Source organism: Lepidochelys olivacea (genome assembly GCF_965140295.1).
Source record: "Lepidochelys olivacea isolate rLepOli2 genome assembly, chromosome: 1".
In the NCBI taxonomy this organism is placed as follows: domain Eukaryota; kingdom Metazoa; phylum Chordata; order Testudines; family Cheloniidae; genus Lepidochelys; species Lepidochelys olivacea.
The window spans coordinates 232398122-232417529 of NC_140411.1; the positions used below are offsets into that span (position 1 = coordinate 232398122).

The 19408-nt window shown below is 40.5% G+C and overlaps 1 protein-coding gene across 1 annotated transcript in view; it reads left to right on the forward strand.

Annotated features, from left to right (window-relative positions):
* Positions 1–19408, forward strand: part of ITPR2 (inositol 1,4,5-trisphosphate receptor type 2) — a 350183-nt gene that overhangs the window by 153782 nt on the left and 176993 nt on the right. The window contains exons 25-31 of the mRNA XM_084631622.1: positions 700–865; positions 2737–2910; positions 5710–5799; positions 5914–6039; positions 7333–7455; positions 9248–9448; positions 13389–13640. Of these exons, the coding sequence (XP_084487748.1) occupies positions 700–865; positions 2737–2910; positions 5710–5799; positions 5914–6039; positions 7333–7455; positions 9248–9448; positions 13389–13640 (1132 nt within the window). The remainder of the gene's footprint in view (positions 1–699; positions 866–2736; positions 2911–5709; positions 5800–5913; positions 6040–7332; positions 7456–9247; positions 9449–13388; positions 13641–19408) is intronic.

Sequence of the window (19408 nt, forward strand, 5' to 3'; positions counted from 1 at the left end):
GCTAAACCCTGAGCACATGGGCAAGATTCATCAGCCAGATACTACAGAAAATTCTTTCCTGGGTAACTCGGATCTCACCCCATCTAATAGCCCATCTAATAGCCCATCACAGGCCATTGTGCCTATTTATGAATATTTAATTACCAAAACCATGTTATCCAATCATACCATCTCCTCCATAAACTTATTGAGTTTAATCTTAAAGCCAGATAGATCTTTTGCCCCCACTGCTTCCCTTGGAAGGCTATTCCAAAACTTCACTCCTCTGATGGTTAAAAATCTTCATCTAATTTCTAGTCTAAATTTCCTAGTGGCCAGTTTATATCCATTTGTTCTTGTGTCCACATTGGTACTGAGCTTAAATAATTCCTCTCCCTCTCTGGTGTTTATCCCTCTGATATATTTATAGAGAGCAATCATATCTCCCCTCAACCTTCTTTTAGTTAGGCTAAAGAAGCCAAGCTCCCATGTACTTTCAGACAGTACTGGCGATTCTGCTACAAGCATCAGATTGCCACAAAGAAAATAACCCTGGCATTGAAGCTTCTGTAAAATGAACTAAAGTGGGGAGTGGTTTTTAATTTACATCTCACAGTTTGTCCTGTTCGGTTTTAAGAGCGCTGTCAAAGTGTGTGTGTGTGATTTGATTTGATTTATTGATTTACACCACAGGTTTTTAACTTGTTTGGGCTTTTGCAGAAAAGAGAAAAATCCAGTGCAACTTGATGATGAGGGGGGCAGAACATTTCTACGAGTCCTCATTCACCTTATCATGCATGACTACCCTCCTTTGCTGTCAGGGGCCCTACAGCTGCTATTTAAGCATTTCAGCCAAAGAGCAGAAGTTTTGCAAGCATTTAAACAGGTACAGGTGCAATGGTGTTTCATTAAATCTACTGTGTGAGGAAAAAGGAAGTCGTCTCAAAGTCTAGTAGTCTCACTTAAACTGCCAGTTACAGTATTAGAATGTCGCTTCCTTATAAATTGAAGGTCCAAATTCAGCCCTCTTGCTCCATGGGAGCTGCACATAAACAGTTGCACATAAGTGAGCCAAGCTCGAGGTGTCTCAAGGCAGAGACCCAAAAACGGAGACACCTGGAATTGGAGCTGCTGTTGACTATGTAGGCCTGAGTGACTTGCCCACGGTCACATAGAACAGCAAGTGAATAACAGAGCCAGGCATAGTACTCAGCTGTTGTTCTGTCGACTAGATAACACCCCCATTTCTGTATAAATTTTTAACATGTTAACCCTAATCTATTAAGAAACCTGATGTAATGGGTTTAGATAATAGAGGACTTTCTTGGTTATGGTGACTGATAATTTACCTTTTTTGAGATAATTTGATGCTTATTTCAGGAGTTCACTAGCATGTTGCCACCTCATTATGTAAAAGGTGGTGGTTTTTCTTGTCGTAAAACCAGGCAAATGATAAATAGCTGGAAAGCCTTTGTTGTAATACTTTTGCAGAGTTGCATACTGGCCTCCCACCAGGATATTAAAGCGGGACCATGCTGATTAGGTGCATAAATAGCTGCTATTCCTAGTTAAGTGAGAGTTGCATACCTAATATGTTTGTTTGTAAAAGAAAGGAAAAGTCTAACTGGCAAATAAACTAAAATGGCTGTGGAGGAAGTGGAATGTGACTATGTATGTGGACGAGCAGCACTCATCAATTCAGTAGGATAACAAGTCTGTATACTGTTAAGCAAGCAGCCTATGAGAACTTCAAGATTATATTCTAAAATAGTGAATATTTGTCTGTGAACGGCAATTTTAAAAAATATATATTATCAATGTTCTTATCTGCCATGTGACAATATTCACTTGATGTGGCATTTTCTTTTACAACAGTTTGATTTCTTAGTGGTGGTTATACAGGGATCATTGTTAGGTCAAATTTTGTTGAATCTCTTCATTAATAATTTAGGAGAAGGAGCAAATAGCCTAATAGGGAACTTTTAAAGATGATACTAAATTTGGAGGAGTTATGAACACCAGTGAGCAGAAAGAAAGATTAAATATATGGGCAGGAAATGAAAAAATAGATTCATCTGGAAAAATGCAAGCGGTCATAACTGGGGGTAAATTATATGAGATCTGTCAAGCATCAATGCTGAAAGAGATTTAGGTGTGTTTCCCTATAGCTGGTAATGAAAATTAGGTCACATATGTTTGGTTTGTTTTGTTCCATTTTTAGTCAAAATGTTAATGATCTTTATAATTGAAATTTCAATATTTGGAAAATGTTGACTATCTCTACAGTTCACGTTTGGATCTCTTGATTTCTTGTAATGTCAATCTTGTCTTTCCATGAAATATTATTTACATGGGATAAACTGCTGCTTACTATATTCTTTTAATACCAGAAGGAGCATAATCCTGGTGTCCCCATTAGCTCTGCCATAGATCTCAGGGGTTTATAGACAGTTGTTTACATTGCAAACATTTTGCAGTGTGATGATAAAGGGAGCAGAATGTTTTAAACATTGTAACAGTTTTGCTTTGGGCAAAACAGTCTTCAGTGGCAATAACTTCAGTATGACTTAAGTATGTGATTAAAGGCTTTGCTCAACTGGGGCCAAAGAGACTAAGAATGGAAAATTTCAGTTCAAAAGATGATAATTTCATAAGGTCATGAGGGAGTGAAACCAGGGCATTAAAATGAAAACCATTAAACAAACTTCACTGCAGCTGGCTCTGCTGTAATATAACTGTGGATTACTGTATTTTCAGGTCCAGTTACTGGTGTCTAATCAGGATGTGGACAACTACAAGCAAATCAAAGCTGATCTTGACCAGCTCCGACTGACTGTAGAAAAATCTGAACTGTGGGTTGAAAAGAGCAGCAGCTACGAGAGTGGGGAGCTAGGTGACAGTCAGGCGAAAGGGGGTGAAGAACCGATAGAGGTGTGTCTCTAAAGTCCTAGGCCACCTGTGTTCCTATATAGTTAACATATAGTTTAATAAACCCTCTCTCTCTCTCTCTCTCTCTCTCTCTCTCTCTCTCTCTCTCTCTCTCTCACATATATATTATTAAACTAGAAATTCAAAATGGTGCTGCTGGCAAGCAGGTGATATCCAAAATGCTGGGTAAACGTTAGTATTAAAGAAGGAAGAAGACAAAACCAAAGGTGTTTTTCTAGGAGTTCTCAGTATTCTCCTCTGCTAAGTTTAATAAGAGCTATATTGTCTCAGAGAGAGTCTCCTTCAGTTTGGTCCAGCAAGAGTGCTACAGATCTGTTTGTGACATCACTCTGTTGCTGTGCAGGTGATCCAGAGGTCATACTTCCACTATTACAATGACTATTGCAAAATTGAATAGGAGGGGAAGGATAGACTTTCCCCAAAACTTTGGCCAACCCCAAAGTGAGCATTGATGTGAGAAAGGGGAAGGAGATAAAGGACCCTTATTCAGTTATGCTGGGTGGTGCTACACCTCTATCCAGATCTCAATTCTCATGTAGTTTCCTTAGATACAGGGGATTATAGAAAGTGTTTATAGAACAAGATGATGGAACCAACACCCAGGCAATGCAGGGTGGGGCCCAACAATGATGCCATAATCACAAATCACACGGAGAATTATAAGAGCTGTGAGGGGGAAATAATCATCTCTATGAAATAGAGTCTATGCTGGCATAACTCCCTACTGCAGATTCTGTGTATGCCAACAGGAGTTCTTCTGCTGACTTAGTAAGATCAGCTCCCCAAACTACTTTAGCTAACTCTACAGAAACACTTTTTTCTTTCAGATCAGATGTGGCTACACTAGGCATTCTGCTGTCACGGCCGTGTCTCCTTGGGGTGTGAGTTTTTTGTCACACTGCTCTCAAACATGCTTATGTCAGTGGAACTTTATAGAATATGCAAGGCCTGAAATTCAGTGCAGGACACTTGGCCACCCTTGTCACTTGAATGGAAGAGACAACATTTAAGTCTTGTCTACACTTGTAAGTTAATTTGGATTAAGGTAGCATGTGAATTTAAAAGTTCAATAGCTATTTCTTAACTCCATATGTGGATGCTCTTATTCTGGAATCAGTGTCCCCATACATGGAGTTATTCAGGAGCAGTTATGCAGAAATAACTATAACTTCATGTATAGAGAAATCTTTAGTTCCCCCACTCTGCCCCTGCTCTGGCTTCTGATAGGTTTGATTGTTGCCCTGAGTGTGTTTTGGGGAACATTAATTTCAAGCATTATGTATATTTTAGGGTTATGGGCCCAATCCTACAATCTTTACTCATGTAGTGAGTAAGCACTGAGCACCTAACTGTGCCATCCTTACTTGCGTGGAACAGTACCGTGCCGTCCGTAGTCCCATGAAAATTAATGATCCTATTTCAGTAGAAAAGTATAACTCAGTGTGAGAGTGGCAGAATCTGGCCCTGGCTTAGGGCTGTAGGATAGGATCCTATAACTGATGAAACAGTAGTAATTGCCTGTGAATTTTACAAATAGAGCAAGGAGCCATTTTTAGAAATTCCCACTCTCTAACAACACAAATATTCAGAATAGAACATAGATTAGTACAGGCTCTGTGACTTCTTTGCCCCCTGTGGAAAAGCATGACAGAGAACGTCTATCACAGGGCATAACAAGGCAAGATATGCAACCAAGTGCCTCTGATGTCCCAGAGGTGTGATTATCTCTTGATAACTACATCCCTGGAATACTCTTACAGGTTCAATAAACAGTTTTTTATTTTGTTAAGAGAGAGGATGGATTTAGTTTAATGCTGATCAGCACTTCCAGATAAGATGTATAGTTCTCACGGATTATAAAACTACTTTGACTGAGGAAAAATGCTGATAAACGTAACAGGTAAATTAATCTTGGTTAACCAACAGTCCCAGGGCAAAGGAGAGTGGTTAAATTATAGCAAAGAACCTGAAATATCTTCCACAACATCAATCCAAACATCTACTAAGAGGCAACATGCATATTAACAAACCCTAAACAAATAATAGTCGTCTTGTTGTTGCATAGATGAACACAAACATGCCAAATAACAGTGCTGACATTGTTATGAACTGTCATGAATGGCCAAGCAGCCTAGCTTTTAAATTTTCCGCTTTTAAATTCATTTCCACATCACCCAGAGATGAGCATTGAAGCATCATCTCTACTGGAGGAACATCTTCAATCCTCATAGTGGCCGGCTGGTGCCAGATTATCAACATCCATACACCTTATGTTCTTCATGCTTTTGAAAAAAAAAATCTATTTATCTTTACTGCAAAGATTGTCTTCGTCTTATTCTCCAGATCTGCTGTGTTACTCACTTAATTTCAGTCTGTAATCTTTCCAGGTCCATTAGAGATAGGCTTGGACCAAATACTATCTATCTAAGATACTCATGACTTCCATTGCTATCTCATTTAAACATTTTACAACCTTTATTACGTTTAACCTCATAACACCCCTATGAAGTAGGGAAGTGCTATTATTATGAGGAAATGAGACAAAGTAAATTGTCCAAACATAACACACGAAGTTTGTGGCAGAGGAAGGAATTAAACGCAGATCTCCCGAGTCCCAGGCTTGCACCATAGCCTTTGGATCATCATTTCTCTTCTCTATACTTCCATTTTGCTCTTACCTGTTGTTGTTGCTCCTCTTCTTTATTTGTTGTTGTTAAAAACAGTTCGCTGATATTCAGTCAGTTGCACTAAAAACCATTTGTGGTTGTGTTTAAATTATAGGAACCGAATATTTTAAGCCCAGTGCAAGATGGGACCAAAAACCCTCAGATTGACAGCAATAAGAGTAACAATTACAACATTGTTAAGGAGGTTTGTATACCTACAAATGAGGTATAGTAGATTCATATTTGTTATTATGACACATTATATCCTTTACATTTGAATTTTGTGGGGGGCTTCGGGTTTTTTTTTTTCCTCTTCCAGATTTTGATTAGACTCAGCAAACTCTGTGTCCAGAATAAAAAATGTCGGAATCAGCAGCAGCGATTGCTGAAAAATATGGGAGCTCACTCGGTGGTGCTGGACCTTCTGCAGATACCCTATGAAAAGGTTAGATTAGTTATTACTTATAGTAAAGTACATGAAGTTACTGACTGGACAGTCCTAAAAAGACCTGATACAAAGCCTTTTGAAATCACTGGAAAGATTTCCATTGACTTCAGTGGGCTTTGGAGCAGACCCAAAATCATGATATCCTAATTCTCTACTTTGACAATAAGGAAGCTGAGCTGAATTTTTAAGCATGGGTGCTGAAATACTGAGGACAAAATTGAAAACATGAATATTCATTACCTCAGGTACTCAAAATAAAGGTGGTGTCTTCTCATACTTTGAATAAGAGACCCTGTACTACTGCAATCACTCTGGGGGAGAAGGGACAGGCATTGACTAAATGGAACCCTACAGCGGGATGCACAGATTTGGGTGCTGAGATTGGTACTGTACGTACATAACATGGGCATTTATATGTCTCAGGACCAAACCATGTAATCCTTATGAAGTCTCTACTCTTGCTAAACTCCAGAGTTTTGCCTGAGAAAGGTTAGCATGATTTGGCCCCGTTTTACTGATCTGACCACCAAAATGAAGGATCTAGATGTCCTTTTCAGGAGCCCTTGTTTGAAAATTAGGTGCATCCATCTGTAGTAAGCACTGAATAAAGACATGAATCCATTTGTGATATCCATTTACATTATCCTGAATTTGATAGTCTGCTGTTCCGACTTTGACACTGGGTTCAGTTCTCTTCAGTAGAATAGTTAGCTGTAACACTTCGTCATAGAATGGCTCACTACATGCTTGTTAACGTGTTATTCTAAGAGTGTAGAAACTAGGTGCCTAAATCTAGTCACCTAAATGTATATTTAAGCACCTAATTGGTCTGATTTTCAAAAGTCAGTGGGAGCTATGGGATGCACAGTACCTTTGAAAATCAGACCACTTGATAGGAGCCTAAATATGGAAGTAAGAGCCTAAATTTAGGCACTCATAAGAAAATCTTGTCCTTAGCTGTATTATCTTTGATGTACCCTGTTTATTATATTATTTAGTGGTAGAGCCAAAATAAAACCGAGTCAACAGCCTGGGCAAAAAAGGGCAGACAGGAGCACTGGGAATGCAGCACTTCATGTCACACTGTGGTGATTCACTGAAGAAGGAGCCATTGATGAGCTCTGGAGAAAAGTGGGTTCAGCCATTCTTGCTAGGGGGCAAGTTGCCATCTTTGGAAGGCACAGGAAATTGGAGGAGAATTGGCACATTACTGATCAGATTGTGTTGTGGAGTTTTAGCAAATGTTTTCTTTTTTCCCCCTTTTGTTGTGTTTGATGTTTTTATCTGTAGACCGATGAAAAGATGAATGAAGTCATGAATCTAGCCCACACTTTCCTTCAGAATTTCTGTCGAGGAAATCCTCAGAATCAAGTTCTCCTCCACAAAAACCTCAATTTGTTCTTAACTCCTGGTGTAAGTATTTCATGTGATTTATTGTTTAAAATAGATTAAGCTGATTTTGATTCACTGACATGTATTGCCAAATAAGTACATAATTGGTTTCTTTTGTTTGTTCTCCATTAATTTTCTCTCTCCCTTTCCTCCTTCCTTCCTTCTTTCCTTTTTCCTGTTACGATTCTTTGTCATTGCTTCTAAAGAGATCCATTTCTGAAAGTGGAAAGCAAAATTGCATTTATAATTTACCTGCCATTATCTGCAAGCATGATGTCTCATTGTCAAGACAGAGTATCACACATGGCTTGATTCTGATCTCACTTACACCTCTGTAAATTGGGAGTAACTCCAGTGAAATCAGTGGAGCTACTGTGATGTAAAACAGTGTGAATGAGATCAAATCAAGCCCACAGTATTTTACTCCTACATTCAGAATGCTGCTGCCACCAAGATCATTTTCCTAGCCTGTCACTTTGACCATGTCCCCCCCTGTTTTTATATCCCTCCACTGTATCTCCCTTCTCTTTGGTATCTTAAACTACTTGTCTTCACTTTCAAGTCGCTTCATAATCAATCCCCACCCTGCCTATCGTTTCTCATTTGCTATCGTGCTGTTGATGCTCACCTCCACTCAGCCCAGGATGTCAGCCTCCACTGCCCAGCCTGGTACATTTTCAAACAAGCACCGTTGTGCTTTCTCCCATGGGAGGCACTTCCCATAAACATCCACAAAGCTACCTCGTTCTTCACCTGCCAACCCCTCCTCAAATCTTCCCTTTGCCAAGATGCCGACAAAAGATGACGTGGGTTAGACTGTTAGTGTACTGGGACTACAGCCTATCATGGTGACCGGTATTGTTTCGTTGTACTCCTCGGTCTATCTGTATCAATCTCTTTGTTTTATACTTCAGTGATAAGCTTCTTGGGGCAGGGACTGTCTTTTTTTTAATTTATTTTTTTTATTTTGGGTTTGTACTGTGCCTAGCACAATGTGTCCTGATCTATGATTGGGGCCCCTGGGCATTATGGTAATACAAATTGTTGTTGTTGTTGTTCATTTTATTTATTTATTAACTAATCAATATTACCTGTGTGTCGTCCTCCTTCAACTAACCCAAAACTTGACCTCTTGTTTAGATAGGCTAAGATGTGAAAAGTGTGGTATTAATTCACTTCCCTTCCCTTTTAGTCAGTCTCCTCTTCCCATCTATCCCCCAGATTTTTGATTTGTTTCATTTATTGTTAGTGAGCCATGCATTGTCATTGAGAGCCAGGATCTTTTCAGCTTACTGGTTGAGCGGCCTGCTAAGCAAAACCCACTTTCGTTAGAAATAATATAATCATATTAGAAGTCCAGAATCTTGACAGACCATAATGGCCTAAGTACATCCCTCTAGAATTAATATGGTCCATTATTTTTTTTATTTTTGGTGTGGATTTAGTGCTGGTGAAGGGTGCTGGGCTGACAGTCCTGGAGACTAAGAGCTCAGTTATCCTAAAGTCCCTTTACAGTGCTCTAGCAGCATGTAGGTCCTTAAAGTGGGTATGAATTTAGTTTGTGACAATTTTAGGCCTTTTTGCACTTTGGAAAAGTAGCCTAAAGGAACACCAATATAAATGAGAATCAGTCCCTAAAGCTTCTATTTACCCCTTGAACAGGCACATGTTGGGGATTGGCCATGATGCCCTTTCAGTGTGTCCTTACTCTGACCTGGAGACTTCTGATCCCCTCTTCCAGTATCCATTCTCAGGACATTATATAAACTAGCTCTGCCATTCTGATGAGGCTGTCTGATTTAAATCTGTTTAGCTGCTTGAAGCTGAAACCATGCGGCACACCTTTATGAACAATTACCATCTGTGCAATGAAATTAGCGAGAGAGTAGTGCAGCACTTCGTACACTGCGTAGAGACACATGGCCGACATGTGGAGTACCTGCGTTTTCTGCAGACGATTGTAAAAGCAGATGGCAAATATGTGAAGAAATGCCAGGATATGGTAATGACAGAGGTAGGTTTACTGTTCAGGTTATATCTGTTTAACACACATACTAATATTCTGAGGTTGCTTTCCTCTGCTGTTAATGCCAATGAAACATGCTGGCATAGGTTTAGAATTTTAAATGTTACCATGAATAATGAATATTTTAGCGTACATATTTTTGAGTTAAATCTAATTTAGAAAGGCCATCTGTATCACTACTAGCCGTAAAATGCAAGAGCTACTGTGATGGTATGCAGAGTTCTAGTTCTGGGACTTGCAACAGAGAAATATTTGAACTCCATACTCAGACCTTCATTCTCCTGCACTGTATCCCATCTACCCAGGAAAATTTACCGTTTTGTGGCACTGCATTCTAACAAAACGTGCTCCTGCTTACATAAATTCGTCCAAACTTTGTTATGATCATTTTATGGAACCCCATTACAATCCCAAAGGCCAGATTCTGATCTCCGTTCCATTGGTGTCATTCTGGAGCAACTTTGCTGAAGTCAGTGGAGTTACTGTGGATTTACCCAGAGTAATGGAGTTCAGAATTTGGCCTGGTAAATGTCACTGCGTAGACCAGCTCTCTGAGGGCCAAAGCTTTATGCCATTGAAGTTAGTAGGAAAACACCAATTTGACTTCTCATGGGAGCACGATTTGGTACACACAGGGGCGGATTAGGGTTTTGTGGGGTCCTGAGCCAGAGCAAGTGGGGGCCCTCCCTACCCCTTCTGCCTGCAGTCCCTCCCACCCCTCCATGCTCCCGCTGGGGAGCAGGGTCAGGGCGTGGAGGCTTGCCCCGCTCTGCCTGCCCGGCTCTCCTGCCGGGGAGCAGGGTCAGGGCGTAGGGGTTTGCCCGACTCCATCTGCCCAGCTCTTCACACACTTATTCATGCATCTAACTGTAATTATGTGAACTTCATTAACTTCAGTGAGACTACTCCATGTGAGTAAAATTACATATGAGCTTAAGTGTTGATAAGATCAGGGCCCAAGTATTATTTTCATTCCTTTGCAATTTTTTTTTCCTTTTGGGAAAAGAAACTCTAGGAAGAAAACAGAGAGGAGCAATAGTCCTGATTTAAGCAGAGTTGAGATGTACAGAAAATTCTCTTTACAGCAATAAAGAAGAAAAATTTCTAATTAAGAAAATAAAACTTCATCCTACATGGATAACCTTTAATTAATTCCATTTCAACTTTTTCAGTTTGTCTGAAGAGTTTTAATATGTAATATCAATTGCAAGCCTTTGCTTTACGTAATTCAAACAATTCTTATGCATTAGCGCTTTTAGAGTTCCTTCCCTCCTACACTCCGTATCATATAGGTTTTGAGCTTCTTATCATACAGTTTTTTTTCTTTTTTTTTTTCAATTTAAATACATTTTGTCAGTGAAGAGAGGTATTGCCATATTACCTCTTCAGACTGATTGCATGATGAAAAGAACTTAGCTCTGACATTTGGATCACAATTCCTTCAGGAATTAGCAAGAAAAGGAACCATTTTGATGAGGGGGAAGAAAGAGGACCATTGTGATTTTAGGCAAATGACTTATTTTCCTATGCTTGTCTCCCCATCTGTAAAATGGATGTAATGATATTTACCTAGCTCAAAGACTCCTGAGAGGCTACTGTTAGGGAAGTGCTTTGAGGTTCTTGGATGAAAGATTGCCATATCAGCACAAACATTATTACAAAAGAGAAAACAGGACTTATTTAGGGCCCTTTGACCCAATCAGTGGAACAACAGAGCTTTCTAGTATGTCTTGTGTTCCAGAATGAAGTGCATTGCAGAATGTCGACAGCTAATCCAAAACTGATCATCCTTGTTGATGTTTACCTAGACTTCTTAACTGCTTAGTTGTGACTTACTCATATGGGACAAAATGCTGCAGCATTTTCTCAGTCACAACTGTGAGTGGGAATTTTATCTGACCTTATGTTGGAGGCTTCTTAGAGTTTCTTTAGTGAGGACATTCAAATGATAATTTTATGCTTGGATCCATGTTTGGTTCCCTTTGCAGGTCACCTTTAAACTGGAGGGGAAATAGTTGGGTGGGTAATTTGGAAAATAAGATACTTTTCTGCTTCCATTACCTTTATGATGATCATTTTGTTCCACTTGCACTATAGTTGCTGATGCAGCACCCTCTCTTTTATGTGTGTTCATGTCTTCACATTGAAAGTTCCCTCATGGTCACAAAACAAGTAGCTCTGTGTTCCATTGCCTTATCCAACATCTTGTTTCGTGCATTCAATAAATTAATCTAATTTTTCAGCAGCTGATCATTCTGTATACAGTGTAGGGGATATACTGCATTCAAGGCACATTTTAGGAAGTGACTCTGGGCCAGGTGATGTGTGGCTCTTAAATGGGGCAGCATGCAAGGAATCTGTGACAGGGCCAGATACTAGACTTGGTTGAAATATGGAAAAATATTCTCATGAAAAATTTCAAAGTTGTTTCCCTCTTGCAGGATTTGATATGGAACAATTTCTTAATTATTTTGTGAATTAGTTTTTGAAAAAAAGTCAAAATTTCACGTTTTTGAATTTTGATTTCCCCCCATTTCTCCATCCTTTTTCATTTTTGTCACTTAGAACAATACAATAAATGATGTTTGGGTTATTACTTCCCCCCAACTTTATCATTTTTCCTTTTCTCATTCTAACTTTTCCAAAACTGAAGAAGTTTTCTAAACTTTTTCAGTTTTGGAAAACTTAAGATGTGGCAAAAGGGGGTGGGGAGAAAAAAAATGGGTGGGGGAAAAAACCCGAGACAACATTAATTCTGTTGCTTTCAATGACTAAAAGAGAAAAAACAAAATTCAGAAGATTCTGAACTTCAAATTTTGAAATTTTCCAGTTTTGATGAAAAACTGGAAAATTTAAAAAAAAAAAAAAACTACAACTTTTCATTAAAGTTTTCTCTTTCCAAAGAGCCTATTTTTTATCCCTGCCATGTGCAAAAAATGTCAAATGAAAAATTTCAGGCAGCTCTACCAGGTACAATTGCCACCCTTGCACTTGGGGATGCATAAGAACTGCCTCTCCCCTAAGAGTGCACTTATACCCCAGAGAGGATGGGGAAAATGCAGGGCTATGGCCATGTATGCACTCTGTGCCAGCTTGCTAAGTAGCAGTGGCACAGTAGAGGGAGTAAGCAGCAAGCCCTCAAGGGATGTAGCAGCAGGTACATTGAATGCCCTGGGAGAGCTCAGAGAAGAACTCTGTCTACTTGGGACAAAACTTTTCCCTGAGATCCACCAGGATGTTGTTGTACCACGTGTACCTGGGCTCTGGGATGTGTCTAACTGGCATGTCTGAGCGCTCCAGGATGAGTGAGTTACTCCTATTACTCACATCTCAGATGTCTATAGCTGCAGCCTTTTTTTTTTTTTAAGGGAATCACTGGCCTTACATTAACAATATTAGGATACAGATGGTCTCTAGTACATAGAGAAAGGAAGGATAGTTATGTGTTTAAGGCACTGGCCTGGGACACAGAAGACCCAGATTCAGTTCTTGTATTTGCCACCGACTTGCTGTGTGAGCTTGGGTATGCCATTTAATCTGTGCCTTATTTCCCCATCTAAGAAATGAGGATAATAATACTTCCCAACTTCACATCAGTGTTGAGGTTACATTAATTAATGTTTAAGTGGCGCTTGGGTACTCCGATGGGAGTGGTATACCTACTAAGATAAATGTAGTCATAGACAGAAATCTGGAGTAACTCTGTTGAATTTCACTCTGCATCAACTGACTTCAATGGAGTTATTCCAGATTTGCAGGTATGCAACTGAGATAACGTATGCTCAGTTAGCCGTATTCTATTTTTCCTAGTGCTCTGTATATAATCAGAGAGCAATTTTGCACATTGCAAGACAGAACGAATCATTAGAAAGTGAACACGATGTGGGATACTTGAACAGTTGGGCAGACTTTTGTACTATCATTTCAGCTGATAAATGGAGGTGAAGATGTGTTGATATTTTATAATGATCGAGCATCATTTCCAGTCCTCCTACAAATGATGTGCTCAGAGCGAGACCGAGCAGATGAGAGTGGACCCTTAGCCTACCACGTCACGCTTGTAGAACTGCTAGCAGCATGTACAGAAGGAAAGAATGTATATACGGAGATCAAGTGTAATTCACTCCTGCCATTGGATGACATAGTGAGAGTGGTAACCCATGATGACTGTATACCAGAGGTAAGCTTGACTAGACAGTGCGGCAACTGAAGAATTATTATAAAGAGGAAAAACATTTGCAGAGCTTCTAAAAGCAAATAGGTTGAATGTTTGTCCAGAAAGCAGTCTTACCAGTTCACCTGTGCTGTTTGTTAAGCTGCACAAATGAGAGAGTAACATTCAGAACATTTTCCAGAAGTAAACTGTTCAATGAAACAATACGATGATGATTGAGTTTGCCATGCTAAAATATCCCCACTGCACGAGTTGGAAGGTATGAGGTGAAATCCTGTCCCTATTGAAGTCAATGGGAGTTTTGCCTCAGTGGGGCCAGGATTTCAGCAAGGGTTTCAAGTGCCTTTATTCACAGCAAGTACAGGCTCAGTCCTGCAAACACTACCAAGCATAGTTCAGCAGTGCTGTGAACTAAACTGTAAACCCTGTATATAATAGAAACCACTTCAAGCCAGGGGGTGCGATAGCACCCCTATTTCCAGCACCTGTGTTTCATAATTCAGCAGCAGCTGGCTCAGACTCTACACTTTGGTCAATGAAGTCAGTGGGACTTTGTGCAGCAGTTGGCCCATGAGTTATCAGTTGGGGACTGGGAATCTCTGATCTTTTTACAGGATCAGGTAATTTGCCAATAAAGAAGCACATCGTACTTTGTGGTCATCCTTATCACAATAAAATATTTTCTTGGTTGAAAATATGTATATTTATTTAAATTACTGCCATTAGTTTAGGAAAACCTCCCAGCTTTTCTGTTTACTGCATTTAAATTTGTCTATTATCCCTACTTTGGACTGTCGAAAATTTAAAAATATGTTATATGTATGTTACGTGCAAAGTGTGTTAAAAGAACATTAAGAATGAAAAGCCAAACATTCAAAAATTAGAAAATGCCAGAATTAAGGCTGCCCGTGCAACCTTAATTTGACCCTCTTGTGTGTTATGGATTATGATACAATTTTCACACGATCACACAATTTTTTCCACAAGACCCCCTGTCTTATTCAGGGAACAGGATAGACAGTGCTCATTTAATGAGCAGTTCTTCCATATTTTGTTTTATCCTCATTGTTTAATATGTGGCCCCAGGCCTTATTTACTGTATTAACATTCTTTTAATCTAGGGGTTTTTGTATATAATACATATATGCACATTCACCTCCTGAATATATGAAAGGGCCATTTCTCTACCCTTATTTTCCTTAACATGGCTATTACCTTCAACGTGGTCACACTCTCCTTTTTTGTCTGGGCTTGGCTTCCATGCCTCTGCTTCTCCCTCTTCTCTCTTTGCCGATGGTTTCTTCATCGTTTCCTTTAATGGCTCCTCATCCTTCCCTCTTCCTCTTCTGATGATCCCTCATGGTTCTTTACTCCGTCCCCTACTCTTCCCTCTTGGCAATCACCCTGTTGATTGTACCCTGACTTAGCCCTGTCTGTCCAGTCTTACATCTTGAGTAGCCTTTCTGTCAGGCACTGTAGACTTCAAACTCAAGCCCACAGAGCTGCTGTGTGGGAGCTTTACCTTCTGCACCACCACACTGCATGGGCTGAGGAGGGAACTGCTGCTAATACCCCACCATCAGAAGCTGACTCAGTAGGGTCAGATGACTAACAGCAAAATGTTGATTGGACCCCGCTGGGTGTAAAGCTTCCTGTTCCTGTCCCATCCCTTGTCTGAGCAACTAGACACTAAGCTTGTTGCTGCCCAGACCTCTGAGACCAAGTTCCAAGCCTTGTTCCTGGTTTCTGCTTTCTCTCTCTGGCTTTGATCCTTGACATTATCCTAACCTGGACATTACTCCTGGCTCAGACCACTAGGTCAGATCACCCGTGTTAGGGGCCCTGACAACTTGCTCAGACCAACCTCAGTCTCCTCTGAGACTTATCATTGAATCCCTGGACTGAGTATGGACATTGCGGGGGTTCTCACCTTGCCATCGCTCCAGGGCCCTGTGAGTCCACAGGAGTAGATTGTTGCCTTCCAAGCAGAAAACCAGAAATTGAGGGACAAAATACAACAGCTGCAGATGGGAAATGGTTCCTTGCAGGAGCAAGCTATAGCACTTACGTTGAATTTTTGGGGTTCAGCCTGTCAGCAGATGGCCCTCAGAGAGTATCTGCAGTTCAGGATTGGGCCAAATCCTGGAGCATCCAAAAGATCCAAAGGTTCATGGGGTTTGCCAACTTTTACTGGAGTTTTATTCCAAACTTCTCAAAGGTCACAGCCCCTATAACTGTCATTCTCTGTAAAACTCCAAGCTTTCACTGGGCCCAGAGACCTGCAGGCCTTCAAATGCCTGAAGATAACTTTCACGTGTGCTGGATGTCCAGTTGCCATCTCAAATTCCTTCTCTCCAAACTGGGCTTATCTTTCCTCCTAACACATTTATTTTCCCTCTCTTGCAATTCTACTATTCATTCTGTCTCTTAGGCCTGCAGCCTTTGTCTAATCTTTACTCTCCTCTGAATCCTCTTGCTCCTGCTCCCAATCCTGTCATTTCTTCCTTTTTAACGTCACCCAAATCTACCCCTTTTCTCTTTGTCCCCACATCATTCTCAGGTCCTCTCTTTTCTTTATCACTGCAACCTCCTCTTTGGCTATTCGGCACATCAACTGGCACATTTCAGTCAGTCCACAATGCTACTGCTGACATCGTTTGCACTTTACTCTTCTTCAAATTCTGCATTGGCTTCCCAGCTTTCTGCATCTCGTTTGTGCTTTTGTTCCTCACCTGCAAGGCTGTATGTAATTTTGCCTCCAAAGACATTTCTGCTGTCCTTTCCACCTACTTCCTTTCTTTCTTCTATTACTCTTCCCAGTCTTCTCACCTTATTGCTCTTCATCTCTTCCTCTGCCAATCACCCTTTCTTCTTCAGCTTTCCCCCTTGAGACCTAAGCAGTCCCTCCCGTCTTCTCTTTATTAGGAATCCCCACATCCTCCCTTGTCTAAACTGGTGTCTGTTACCTTGTCCTATTTGTCCTGACTTAGACTATAGGCTTTTGGGAGATGGTTGTAATCTCTCTGCAGAATGCCTTGTAAATAATGGCATTATATAAATAACTTAATATATTGAGTTAGTTGTACGGAAGGGAGAGCATCTATCCTGTGTTATTGTGAGCAGTCAACCACTTTGCTAAATTCCCAACACTGTAGTCCTGTTACTACGTTGCATGCAGACTGGGAGCATTAGAGGAGAATACAGAACCAGAAAGAGTTGAAAAGAGAAAGCAGGGAAGGTGGCATGGCTGTCTGCAAATAGCAGACTGAACTTTCTGTGAAATGGCCCTACAAAGTTTCCTTCTCTGCAAATTCCAAAGACACTAAAGCTCTAGGGTCTCTTGTATTTAATCTGCCTAGATTTTGAGTCTCCATTTAGTGTTACAGGGATGATCTGGAAGAGACCCCTATTATAAAGGCTGCCCAACACTTTTGCAATTACTAGTTCCCATTTTAAGTTCCTTGTATCTTTGCCAAACTTGCCATAAGAATAGAAGTTTTCCATCTTTGTGCTCTACCTCAGGCTGCAGTTGTTTTGGTAGTTTCAGCAAAAGTGGCTTAACTGCCTAAGGGAAAATTAGATGGTTTTGCCACTGTTAAATTATTCCAACTGTTTCTTTGAAGTGCTCTGCTGCCTTCAGGATTTGGAGCAGGAGCTTGAATTTAACCAGCAACGATCCAGTCATCAGAAATATGCCTTTTGTTGTCCCCATGAAAATACACCCAGATTTGGCAGTCGGAAGCCTCTGAAAATCGCCACTTGATAATACTCAGTAGAGATTTTAGTGGCAAACCTCTAACATTTCATCTGCACTGAGAATGCTCCAGCTCTACAAATCTTCCTAACATGCCAGGTGCATGAGCACGTTCCAGGCACGGAGCTAGAGTTCCAGTTGGCAGGATTATGCAGCAATAACAGCTGCAGCTGCCACCCTCTCCTTTGGCCTAGGTGAGATGTGCTGTGGACCAGGAGGAGCCTGAGTTAGTCTTATTTCTTCTCCTGACTGGTGGCAATAATTATATGTATTTTACACTCCTGTTTTTTTTTATTGAGCCAGGCTTCATAACTCTTTGGGAGCAGGCAAGTATCATTCCACCATTTTACAGCTGAGGTAACTGCGAGGTTGCACAAGGACACTTCTAGCAAAGCTGGCTATAGAATCTGGGACCATATTCAGTACCGCCTCCCCTAAGCGATATAGCATGGAGTGTGCAGCAGGGCTTTAAGTTACTTTTGTGCATCCCAGATTCTGGGCTGTTTAAGGGGCCAGCCAAGACACCAGTATAAGCTAGAGCTGTTAGCAGCTCTAACTTAGAGCAGTGTTACCTAGTTGCTTATGGGCTTCTTCATAGCCCAGAATTGCTGAAATACTCTGTGCTCTGGCCACTCCATTAAGTAAAGGAGTACTTGTGGCACCTTAGAGACTAACAAATTTATTTGAGCATAAGCTTTCGTGAGCTACAGCTCACTTCATTGGATGCATTCAGTGGAAAATACAGTGGGGAGATTTATATACACAGAGAACATGAAACAATGGGTGTTATCATACACACTGTAAGGAGAGTGATCACTTAAGATGAGCTAATAACAGCAGGAGAGCGGGGGCGTGAGGGGAAGAAAACCTTTTGTAGTGATAATCAAGGTGGGCCATTTCCAGCAGTTGACAAGAACGTCTGAGGAACAGTGGGGGGGAGGGGAAGGGGAACAAACATGGGGAAATAGTTTTACTTTGTGTAATGACCCATCCACTCTCAGTCTCTATTCAAGCCTAAGTTAATTGTATCCAGTTTGCAAATTAATTCCAATTCAGCAGTCTCTCGTTGGAGTCTGTTTTTGAAGTCTTTTTGTTGTAATATTGCGACTTTTAGGTCTGTAATCGAGTGACCAGAGAGATTGAAGTGTCAAACTAGACAGTCTCTACGTAAAAGAATAAATGGACACAAATCAGATATCAAGAATTATAACATTCAAAAACCAGTCGGAGAACACTTCAGTCCCCACTGTTCCTCAGACGTTCTTGTCAACTGCTGGAAATGGCCCACCTTGATTATCACTACAAAAGGTTTTCGTCCCTCTCCCCCACACACTGTATTTTCCACTGAATGCATCCGATGAAGTGAGCTGTAGTTCACGAAGCTTATGCTCAAATAAATTTGTTAGTCTCTAGGGTGCCACAAGTACTCCTTTTCTTTTTGCGAATACAGACTAACATGGCTGCTACTCTGAAACCTGGCCACTCCATTGCTGCCTCCAACATTGAGTGCTATGAGGTAGATGAAATTCTATGTTGATAAATCCAAAGTAATGCACATTGGAAAACATAATCCCAACTATACATACAAAACCATGGGGTCTAAATTAGCTGTTGCCGCTCAAGAAAGAGATCTTGAAGTCATTATGGATTGTGCTCTGAAAACATCCGCTCAATGTACAGCAGCAATTAAAAAAGCAAACAGAATGTTAGAAACCACTAGGAAAGGATAGATAAGAAGACAGTAAATATCATAATGCCACCATATAAATCCGTAGTGCACCCACACCTTGAATAGTGTATGCAGTTCTGGTTGCCCCATTTTAAAAAAAAAGTATTAGAAATGGAAAAGGTACAGAGACGGGCAACAAAAATGATAAATAGAACAGCTTTCTTATGAGGAGAGATTAAAAAGACTGACTATTCAGCTTGGAAAAGAGACAACTAAAGGGGGATATGGTACAGGTCTATAAAATCATGATGGTGTGGAGAAGGTGAATATGGAAGCGTTATTTACCCTTTC